Raw genomic sequence first — 12,187 nt, 5'->3', positions numbered from 1 at the left:
GCCATCACTGCCCTATAAAATACTTCATGCCAAATTTACTACAGTGAAGTTTTGGATGAAATTGGATCTGGGCCATTAAATACTTATAGCACTGTCTCAACTTCTGGAAGGCAAAAGGCATGATGACCTTATTATCACGTGAACAGTTTTCTTCCAACTACAAAAGCAAAGCTACTGTGCAATACCTAAAGACACTAAATGAAAGATTTATTTAAAATCAGAATCTAACTTTATAAAATAGGTAGAGATTATTATTTTACATTTAAGTTTATCATTTTCCATAGAGAATACATTTTTAAACTGCTCTAAAATTTCAATACAAAATAAGTGTAAATCAAGTTGAATAAAAAATATATTATACTAAAAATTTATACTTTTCTGTATGCAAGCTAATTCTGTTGCTCAAAACCAACAGTACAGCATTGTCTGGTTTTCTGTAAATGTTTAGAATTTCTCATTCATCTGAGGTATTCAGAAAACAAGTTAAACATAAACACTTCTCTTTCTGTGTTTTTGTTATTTCTTTTGTATTTCTTTAAATCTATCTTACTGTTATCAATTATATTCTTTCCTTTTCATTATCATTAAGTAAACAAAGCTTATTTTTATTTTCTTTCAGTACCCTGACAGAACGAACCCACGCTATATTTCCAAACTTTTATGGAACCGTATTGACTTTCTTGCTGTATATTTTCCACACTTTTAAAGTATGTGCATATTTCGTACCTCAGTCTTTGCAAGTAAACAAGATTATTTTACTACCAAAGACACTATAATGTATATTATTTTAAGTGCACAGTTGCATATATTCATGCAGACTTTATAGGAATGAAAAAAATATGTGGAATGTATATAATGGGAACAAAAGATTGGCCCCATATAGTGACACAAGTTGTTTTATTTGCATCATCAAATTATATACATGGTCTCTCTCTCCCTCTTCTTTCCGCTCCCTCCTTCCCTTCCTCATGTCCTTTGAATCATAAATAAAATGATCATTTGCCCCAAATAAACATTCAACATGCAGAAGGAGGGGAGGGAGGAGAGAATATGCAGTAGAATCCATAACTTAATTAAACTGGCAAATTTCAACTTATATCATTCCATGGACCATCTATACCTTAAAGAGCAATTTGTGGCATGAATGCTAAAAGTTTTTGGGTGCTGCTATAAATAAGGGGGATATTGTTCCTATCAGTCATGACCTCTGTGACTATAAGGGAAAAACAGTATAGACTAGAACTATGTTTCAGCTCCAGTACTGATGAAAAAAGCCCAATGCAGTCAAAGTCTGAGTCTCCAATTATGTCCTTAGTGTGGCAGGGAGGAACCCCATGGCAAAAGGGAGAAGCATTAGAGAAGTTTGGGCAAATGAAACAGTGTCTTGCACAAGGAAACAGATCCTCCACAGATATATAAAAACAGTATGCATGAGGTTTCCTCCAAATAGCTCATTGGAGCAGATTCTTATTTCTTGTTTGGCAGTAATTTAGCTTAGCTTGGTTGTGGATCAGGATTTGTGCCTGGTGCTTATTCTCTAAGAAACTAAAAGGCAGTTAAAACCAAGAGTTAATTCACCTAGCAACCTGCTTTTTTCCCAATCAAACCTATTACCTTCCAGCAGATTTCACTTTCTAATATTTCTGAATTCAAATTGTCCTAATAAAAATATTGAAATTTAATAACAGAGAACATTCCAAGAAGCAGTGCCCTTTCTTTTGAAGAAAGTGTAGTGTAAATTGAGAATGACGGCAAAGAAAGGCGAGCTTTTTTGTTTGGTTCCAATTTTGCCACCCGTGGCTTCCTGATGTGCTTTTTCTTCATTCCAAGTTTCTGTATTTGGTGAACAGATTGTAGAGCACTCTCAGCGTTGACTTCAAGTCACAGTTGACAATGTCTATAAAGAAGAAGTGGGGGAGGGAAGGAAAGGTGAGCTTTTTGAATAACCTGAAATCACAATGAACAAATTAAAAAGCCCACGCTGGGAAAAAACATAATCACACATTCGCATTTATAGGCCAAGACTGTGGTATTTCTATGTAGTAAGACTACTGAAAGCTGTTTGATTTTAATACAGTTTTAGCAGCCAACCTACAGGGTTATAATAAAAGCTGGCCACAAGTGACAAGTGTATTCCTTTGGAATAGATCCATGCAGCTTTGGACCCATGAAACCAAACACAACCCACCCACTATCTAATCATGGCTCACTAAGTAGGCAATAGACCTTCTGGTTTTCAGCTCACGTGGGATCGCAAACATATGGGATGATCAGGCACTTGGCAGGCTAAAACAAGTGGTTCAGAAAGACGTTATTAGACTCAGTTGGTCAAGTTGTTCTGTAGCTCTGATTTTGTTAGTAGAGCTGAAGCTGAAAAACCTAGAAGCCAAAACATTTCTCAAGCTTCTGCATGGCCTGTGAGGACTTTTTGACTAAGATGAGGAAACTGTACTTGCTGGTCTGCCACCATCCACTGACCAAAACAAGTTGTTTAAACTTGCCATGTCATTCATTTTCTTGCTGCTATAGCAAAAAAGGCATTGTCAGGGCCCTCTAGAGCAGGGGTCTTCAAACTTGGCAACTTTAAGACTTGTGGACTTCAACTCCCAGAATTCCTCAGCCAGCCAGGGCTGGCTGAGGAATTCTGGGAATCGAAGTCCACAAGTCTTAAAGTTGCCAAGTTGAAGATCCCTGCTCTGGAGTATCTGCCAGGCTTGATATTTCACTCTTTGAGCTTCCAATGTGAGGTTTTGGCCCGACATGGCTCTCTGGAATGACCACCAGATTCGTTACTTCTTATTAAGAATTCCTCAGAGCTGTGAACTGGAGAGCAGGTTGCCACCAAAGGCTGCTTTGAAAAGTCCTCAGACTGAAGTACGTATGGAGCTAGTTGTTCCTGGCAGTGGGTCTGGAGAACTGTGGGTGGGGCCTAATTCCAATCTGCCATCCTTGGTTTGCCCACTGAGGCTGAGATGTATGCTGAATGTGAGTCAGTCCTGTCACTATGCAACTTGTCTCAAAAGCCTTATCATATCTCAGTGAATATCCATTTGATTCTGAATGTCAATAGTGAACGTGGGAATCCAAATTTGCAGCACTGACTCTGCAAATCTCAGAGCTTCCTTCAGTGTAAGTCTTTTGGCAACTAACTACAGAGATAGTTTACATTCTTCCAGGATGATGTTTCAAAAGTGCCAGTCTCACCCACAGCTCTGGGATTAGTTATTGATCTCCCAAGCAAGGACTAACTAGGTCTGCCCAAGTTTAGGTTTCTGAGATAGACTAAATTCAGTTGGATTTGCTGCTCAAAAACAAGAGGTATTTTAAACATTTAAACAAAAATTCAGTAATAATTCTAATTATAGTACTCAAGATTGAATATGTATCAGAAACCAAACAAGGGAAACTTAAAATTGGATATTTTGAGTGGGATAATAATAGTATTTAGGCTTATATACTGCCCATGCTTTACAGCGCTCCCTTGGTGGTTTACAATGCAGAAGCATTATTTGCATATTGCCCCCCACAATCTGGGTCCTCATTTTAGCGACCTCAGAAGGATGGCAGGCTGAGTTAGCCTCGAGCCCCGACAGGATCAAACTCCAGGCTGTTGGCAGAGTTTGCTTGTAATGCTGCACTTTAACCACTGCACCACCAGGGCTCCTCAAGGATAGCACCTGGATTTACTTTATTTTTGGTTTTGGTCTGGCCCAGTTTACTCCAGCCTTATACCCTCATGATGAGTGGGATGACCACTTCCAAAATTCCCAGAAATGGACCAGGGCTAGTTGAGGATTCTGGAACTCACAATCCAATTTCACCAAACACTTGTTGGGCAAGCATGAAAAACAAATGTTATTCTGAAGACACAATTATACCTTTTCTCTCTTTAGGCTCCATGCACACTACAACATATTCACACTGTGCATACGGCAGGTACCAGGGAAAGATTCTAATTTATTGTGTGTTGTCTTTGGCAAATATATTCTATATTAAGATATTAAGAAGAACTGAACATGAGATTGGATCTGCTGCCTGTGATTGCTTTTGAGACCACTTATGTGTTTAGAATGAACACAGATTAATACAACATTTGATTTATTCTGTCACTTGTAAATACGTGGAAGGCATGTTTAAAGTAGTTTGTAAAATGACCTTTATAGCTCCAGGTTATTTAAATATTGGTTATTTCAAAATCTTAACAATGAGACCCCAAATGCAGCTTCTGGAGACTTCAGTGTGCCCTCCCCCCCATCATTTTTATGCCTGTCAGGCTTTCTGCATTATCAGATGTATCTTTTTCTTTTAATCATCATTTTCTTAAGGAGAAATAGTAGGATGAAATTCTCCAAAGCAAAAATGCAACCCTTCAGCATTCCTCCTCCCCTCCCTCTGAATACTTCTTTTCTTCATAAAAATGAGGAATGAATGTCTGAAGAACAGCGCAATGCCTATCTGTGAGAATTGGTGCCCATGAAGGGGGACTTGGTGTAATGGACTACAGTGAAGCAGCAGTTTCCCAGGAAGTGGGGAACCCATTTGTAAGGCAAAATAGGAGCACAGAGTAGGCATTTAATAGTTTGGACACACGCACACATTCGCTTTGTAACTGGTTATGCCAACAATTTCAACTTTGAAGGGCAACCCTCCTGCTGCAAACATTTTATAAGAATGGCCAACATACTCTTAAATGTCCCACCAGTCCAAAAAGGCTAAGGGTTATGTTTTTGTCAGTCATTCTTGGTAGAAAGGACAATATTACAGCTTTGAGGAAAGATATTGCTAGATATTGAGTGACAGTAAAAATAAATGATTTTTACACAGCACTCAGAAAAAAAAGAACCCAGGCAAATACTCTTATGCTGAACGTTACAGAATTTTTCTCTTTAAGATGAGGTACAGCTACCTGAAAGCTTGGAGAGAAACATTTTATTTCATTGGTAACAAAGCTGCCCATTCTATTTATAGATAAAAGATCTGACACCCAATTTCTTATTCTGTTCTTGTTTCTAACTATTTTTCATTTAGAAAAACAAGGGAGGAATTTAAAAGCTATTTGATGTTCACATTGTGATTATTAAAATGCTTTTCCATACCGGGTACGTGCTAGAAAATCTAAGCATGGACATTATGCCCAGATGTAACAACATATAAAACAGATGTGTTTTTCTATTCATATTGAGCAGGAAGTTTCCTATTAAGCATGTCAATAATTGTACATGAATGCTGAAATGTCTGCATGGTTTGATTTATACAAGAGAAAAAAAATCAACCATTTCTCTAAGCAGTCAATACCTGAAAAACTGAAATGCTGTAATAACATTAATGGGCCATAAGGGATAGGGAATCATAATATTTCTCTATTTTCAGCCTAACTCTATAATTCCCACTTTAACTTCACTCAGTTGGACTGATGCCACAAGGTAAAATTTGACTCCATATGTAGATAGATAATACAAAGTAGCTCCTGCTAATGTTAACTGACAGCTCTTCTATTACTTGTTGATTTAGGGCATTTTAATTAATCCAATCCTTGGAAGTCTTCTAGTCCAACCCCCTACTCAGACAGGAAACCCTATAACCATTTCGGACAAATGGCCGTCCAGTCTCTTCTTAAAAACTTCCAGTGTAGGAGCATTCACAGCTTTTGGAGGCAGGTTGTTCCACATTTAAGGTGAAGAGTACTATATTAAAATATCAAACCCTAGATGACAGGTAATTGTATTTGCCAGAGAAAATGGAATTAATTATTGAAAGTTATACCTAAGACAAAAAACTAGAGCGAATAGATTAATGTAAGTGATGCACATTTTGTCACTTGTCCCTTCTTGTCCCTCTTCTACCAACAGCCATGTTTAGATGGGAAATAGTTTATTTAGGGTGTGCCCTACTCTATGTCCGGACTTGCTGACAAATTGTAACATTTCCATGGCTATCACAAAGTCACTAAATCCTAATCTGAGCTGATGTTGAACTTCATAGAACCCTACAACTCTGATTGTGATTTCATATTAGAGAGATGCACAAGGATGAGAACAGCCCTCCCCCCCCAAAAAATACCCCTGATTCAGGAGTTATCCTTGCCATCTCTCTGTTTGGCATCAAATTCATAAATCGAGCTCTTGCTAGATTTAGGAAAACAATTATTTCAACCACCTATATTCTGAGTGTACAAGTCGTTCTCAAGTTGGTCATGTGACCAACCCAATTTTATGACCTTTGTTGTGAAGTCATTAAGTGATTGCTGCTGTTGTTAGGCAAATGCCACAGCTGTTAAGTGAATCAACCCTTTGGTGCCAATTTTACTAAAAAACAGAAATAACTGCTTCTTTTGGCAAAACAGTCATAAAACATGGTCACCTAATTGCAGCATGCTGCAGATGGCCATAAATGGGGCCTGGTTGCCAAGCACCTGAAGGTCGTCATGGGATCATCAGAACATGGAATATGGATTAGACCCCAGATAGGTCCGTTGGAACTTTGAATGGTTGCTAAGCAATCAATTGTAAGTTGAGGACTACCTGTATCTGTTACTTTGATGGGAAATCTTATGATTATGGTAGCATTACGATAAGTAAATGTCCTTTTCCAATCTTATAAAATCTCTATATACAGAAAGAAGATCATTAATACTGCTTCTGTAAATCATCAAAGCTATTCAAAATAAATTATTAAATTTCCTCTGGACTAAAAAAAGAAACTTTAAGATGTATATCTACTGAAGATGTTAGAATTTCATATGTTTGAGTTTCTAAGACCATAACAAATAGCAGTGGAAAATAAATTAATCCTCATAATTAGGAAATTGAAAACAGGCATTTATTTCCTATGAAACATTCCCTACATTTTTAGGTAGCTTTACCAATGAAATGTATCCTCAAGACATTCAACAAATACCTTCTGGCCTTGGTTTTGGTTTTTCCAGCCCTCCATCTTGCATTAACTCAAATGCAAATGAGACATTGAGTACCTGATGGGTTAATTAAGAGAAAGCAATTACAATTCTAGACTTGTTTACCAATAGTACATAACACAATGAAGCAGAATAATACATTAAAAACAGAAGAGTGACATTTATTTAATCTTTATTTAAATCAAGTGTTATTGAGGTTTTTTTTTGTGCAGGGCTATGAATTCTTTTAGGATGACGACCAGTATAAACATAAATAGTCAAATTAATTATTCTTTAAATGCATAAAAGTTTACCTTTTGTTCAAAACTGTCAGGAGTTAGGAAGAAGCTGTGAAGAGGCACAAAATAACCTTCAAGAAGACCCATCAGGAGCACCAGATATACACCATCTGCAAACTTTTAAAAATAACACTTTTTTTAGATCTAATCTTATAAAGATCACTCTTTGACATGATAAAAAAGTAATTGCTTGATTTTAAAGTTTTGTAAGCATAAATAGTTCCTTTCATTAAGAATGGTAGGACTCAGGTGCTTATAAATGGTTCAGAACAACTGAGATACCTGACCAAGGGAAGATCAATGATATTCTATAAATATCTGATCTACATGACTTCAAGCGAATCAAATTTCTATTGTCCACATGTTACATAAAAAGTATTAATATATGTGGCATCTCTAGGAAAAGATTTAAAAAATTGCTTCCTTTGAGCTGAATTTGATTTCAAATGACTTCTGCAGACACATCCATACAATTCTCTTGGCTTGATATGAAAAATGGTTTTGTCATCATCTTTTTTCGTTTTTGTTTTAATTTGCCAATTTAATCACTAGCCCTGGATCTCCCAGGAGACCTCTTTTAAAAATAGTAAGCAGGAACACTTCTGCTTTCTAGATCAGCCTAGATCCATTACCAAGTGCTACCATTTGCTGGCAAAGAGCAATTCTACCTGAAAGCATTTTAGTACACAAGACAAGTCACTGCGGTTTTGCTAGCAAGCTTTACGCTGTTTTTATCTCACCTTTATCATTTTTATAAATAACTCAAGGTGGCAAACATATCTAATATTCCTTCCCCCTCATATTTTTCTGACAGCAGAAACCCTGGGCTGAAAAACTGTGACTGGCCCAAAGTCATGCAGCCGGCTTTCGTGGAACCAGAACTCTGATTATTATCTGATTGTTGTTTGCCACCCAGAGTTGCCTTTGTGGAGATGGGATGAGATATAAATTTGATTAAAAAAATACACAAATAAATAAATAATAAACTTACACTTTCCTGGTTTCTAGCCTGGTGTCTTCACAACTATACCAACTCTCTTGAAGTCTAAATAAGCATTTATCCTTAATGGCTATTTCTACCTGTTTTGCTGCACAATCTAATCCAGGGCTAGTAATTTCATGATCCCCATTTGGCAGTGTAATCTATTTCTTTTCTCCCACCAAAATTAAAGATGAAAATAAAGGCATTAAGCCTTCATGATGCAATCAATCTCCATCCTTAAAGCTCTCAAAATATAATAAACATGTTCATATCTAACCCACTTATATCTCTTCATCCCTGGAAAACATTTCTTTCAGCTTTTAAAGGAGAATATATATGAAGTATCAACTTCAAAATAAAAAAATGTTCCCCATCCTGATTGCAAAAAAAAACAACATTTTACCAAAATGATAAAAAAATCTCATTGATAATCCAATTCATTTTTCATAGTTTTAGTTTGCACAAGTGAAAATGTTGAAATTTAAAGGTAACATTATCTCATCAGTTGTCCTCCTTATTAAGGTATTTCCATGTTAGGGAATAAGGGGAAAGATTTGCTATTTTTTCCAATGCTGGAACTATGGCACATACAATGTGAGAAAAATGTTTTCATGAGACTTTCACTAAAGATTATGGGCAAATGTAGATCAAATTGAATATGAATTATAAGAAAGCATTGGGCATATAAGAATAAAATTTAAATAAATAAATAAAAATAAAATAGATATTCTAAGAGCTTGACAGCAAATAATAATAATGATGATGATGATAATAACAACAATAACAACAACAACAACTTTATTGTCACTTTGAAAGTACACCAATCGGCATACATCAAAATGAAATTTCGTTGCATACAGCTCTCAAAGGGTCACCACCTCCGATATACACTCCTTGTTCGTGGCCAGCTCAAGTTACAGATCTTCCATTTTAGTCTCTAGGGAGCGAACGATGGCAAACAGGACAGATGGAAATGGAGCTCCATGTGGATTATTACCATCCCAGAAATTATTTTAAAATGGATGTAAACTACAACACAGTATGTACTTGTATTTGAACAAATACAAATAATGTTTGAATTACAGCATTGCTTCTCATTTCAATCAACTCATGAATTTATGCTGTGTTCACATAGAGTAGAAGATTCTTAAAACTTCCCATTCTCTTCCTGTAAGAGAATTTTGCTGTCAGTTTGGATGAAAATACCATCTTCCCGCCTCTAGACGAGATGGGTGGCACACAAATTTAACAAAATAAGAAAAATAAATATTATTCTGCATGTTATTTTTAAAGTCTAAAATGGCCATCTTGTCCAAAGTCTATTCAAATGTTAAAAGACAAATCTTCACTTCGAGTTCATTGCTACAAAAATTAGGATTGTAATAAGGCTTTTGGGCTATCCACATGGATTCTGTGAACATAATATAATTTATAACTATTTAAAACTTCCTGAAATGTAAAAAATAACATTACTGTGAAGCTCCATTTTTCACTATAAACCGAATTCACTGCTATTCAAAAGTCAAGGGATTTTTTTAAAAAAATACATGTATTATTTTTTCTATATTTCATGAAAGATCAGATAGGAGGCTCTTTCCTTTAATTTAAAAAGGAGCAGAAATAGAATACAATGAATTGGTTTGGATCACATAATAAACTGGAGTTCAGGGTAATGCTCAAACTATGTGTTATATTAGCACAGTCATTTTCATCTTAGCATTATCTAACTATTCCTAATGCTTACCATGAGTAGTTTAACCTCCTTTAGTCAGACCCTAATTATTTCATTCCTTTGCCACAAATCTTTTCATTTTAAATCCCCATTATTTGAAATACTGCCTTTCAGATGTTATTGACCCTTAGCCTCTGGCAACGCAATCCATCTCTGCATTCAGTGAATGCCAGTTTCAATAGCATATTTTGGGGGATTTCCAGTAGATTTTGAGTCAGAAAATGACAACTGGGTAAACAATGTGACTTATAAGCCACTAAAACAAAAAAAACAACCCACCCCATTATTCTTTTTCCATTGAATACTACAATATTGCAATCCTCCTCAGTATCTTACTTTTTTCCTCCTCCTACATGTATACAAACTTCTTTATATTCCACAGAAAAAGGAATGCAATTCCTGCCAAGACTTCCTTCCTATCACCAGCCTTCATGCAGATGGTTTCATGGAAAAAACGTGGCGGGGGGGGGTGTCAAAGAAGAGAATGAAACACTGTGCAAAGCAGAATATGGCTGCTGGGCTTTTCATTGGAGTATTCAAGAAGAGGGGCACGGCATAAAAAAAAAACTTAGAGTGCACATTAGCTCTATAATACTCTCTATTTAGGCATCATGGATTCATGAAAAATTTGCTTTGGTTAAAAATTGGCATTTTCTTTTCCATGGAAACTTTTTAAAAATTATTTTCTTTTTTTGTTTTATGGAGAAATCAAGTGCACATTCAATGGATTTTCTAGCAAATACAAACAAAATATGATCCTATGAAATTTCCTTTTGATAGAGTGAAGAAAAAGAAGGTATTCTATATTATGGAATATGAATACAAACACACATCATGACATATTTTCTCCTGGAATGTGCATAGAACATGGAGGATCAAACAGCCCAGTCCATTATTGCTATATAAAACCAAAGGGTTCTAGCTTAGCTGTTCCATACTTAGTCAGATGGATTCTGTCATCTAGCCCACCGGTCCCTAACCTCTGTGGCTTAGTGGCCTGGCTGGGGGGGGGAGAGAGAGGAACCAGACCGCGCCAGCGGGTAGCAACGCATCTGTGCAGCTCGACTTGTGCAAGCAGGTCAATGCACAAGCGCATGCACACAGAACTCAACTTGCACAAATTGAGCTGCGCATGCATACATGCACCAGCACACCACTCGCACACCCCAGTTCCAAATAGGCCACAGCCTGGTAATGGGCCACGGCCCGAAAGTTGGGGACCCCTGATCTAGCCAGCAAACATATCACAGGTTTCTTGACTTTTTTATATGGATGACTTAGCTTTCATTTAATCTATTCTTATCACACAAATGTTTTAGTCATTCTATTATGTATCATGTCATTTCTTTGTTTTTAACCAACAAGAGCCCAATTTGATTGTATCCTTCCCCCATGATATAATTGTAAAAGAGTGAGGTATGGACAAGAAAAATAAAAGATAATGCTCCAATACATTTTTGCCTTCATTGATTAAATGGTACACATTGGAATAATGTTAAGAAACAATTCTACTCTTCTAAATACATCTGTATAATCCTACCTGAGTTTCTAGTTCTGTAACTTCCAGATTCAGCTTATTGAGGTGCTTATTCACAAAAGTAATGAGAGTCTAGAAATTAAGAACATATATAAGCTTTGAAGTTTTTAAAAACAGAGTTCAGTAAAACATGCAAATGCTAATCTGAGCTTTAAAATAATTTAGCTTTTAGTAAATCTGCTTATTTGCTGGGTTTTGAGAAAGAGGAAAATGCTATGAAACTCTATCCCCCCCCAAAAAAACGCCAAAATAAAGAATGACTACATATTCTGAGAAATATTTATCACTTTATTTATATATATATATATAAAGGTATTGTTGCAACAGGATAACTGAGAAAAGAAAATAACATTTGAGCCACAAATAAGCTGTTGTAAAATGGAATGCCACTGTTTTCTCTTCAAGGAAGCTGTGCTTATCTAGATCAACTGGAGATCATATAATACAAATGTGTGAAATGGCAATTTCGGCATTTCACTCCTTTTCTATACCACTTCTCACTAGAAATAATGTACAGAAAAGCATTTGCATTTATATTATGAAATATTTATTTTAAGTAGAGGGGGAAACTAGTAAAACATCTCAGATTTCAATAAGGGGCTCTTTCATATGGCTATTTTCTATACAGTTCCTCCAGTGCAGATTCAGAAGGACCAATAAGAAGCCAGAAAACAAAGAGAGAATTGAAGTACTTATATAGAGGGAGATATGATGGGAGGCAAGAGGCAGGCGGTTTCCAAGGGGA

General features: G+C 36.2%; 1 protein-coding gene across 1 annotated transcript in view; it reads right to left on the bottom strand.

Annotated features, from left to right (window-relative positions):
* Positions 1–289: 289 nt before the first annotated feature.
* PARVA (parvin alpha) overlaps positions 290–12,187 on the bottom strand; it is a 78,800-nt gene continuing 66,902 nt past the window's right edge. Inside the window, exons 10-13 of the mRNA XM_015822706.2 lie at positions 11,446–11,514; positions 7,207–7,308; positions 6,898–6,970; positions 290–1,897 (exon numbers count right to left, since the gene is read on the bottom strand). Of these exons, the coding sequence (XP_015678192.1) occupies positions 1,821–1,897; positions 6,898–6,970; positions 7,207–7,308; positions 11,446–11,514 (321 nt within the window). The 3' untranslated portion in view covers positions 290–1,820. The remainder of the gene's footprint in view (positions 1,898–6,897; positions 6,971–7,206; positions 7,309–11,445; positions 11,515–12,187) is intronic.

This window comes from Protobothrops mucrosquamatus, unplaced genomic scaffold (genome assembly GCF_001527695.2).
Source record: "Protobothrops mucrosquamatus isolate PMUCROS unplaced genomic scaffold, P.Mucros_1.0 scaffold1652, whole genome shotgun sequence".
Taxonomy (NCBI): Eukaryota; Metazoa; Chordata; class Lepidosauria; order Squamata; family Viperidae; genus Protobothrops; species Protobothrops mucrosquamatus.
This window is presented reverse-complemented; position numbering and strand designations above follow the sequence as displayed.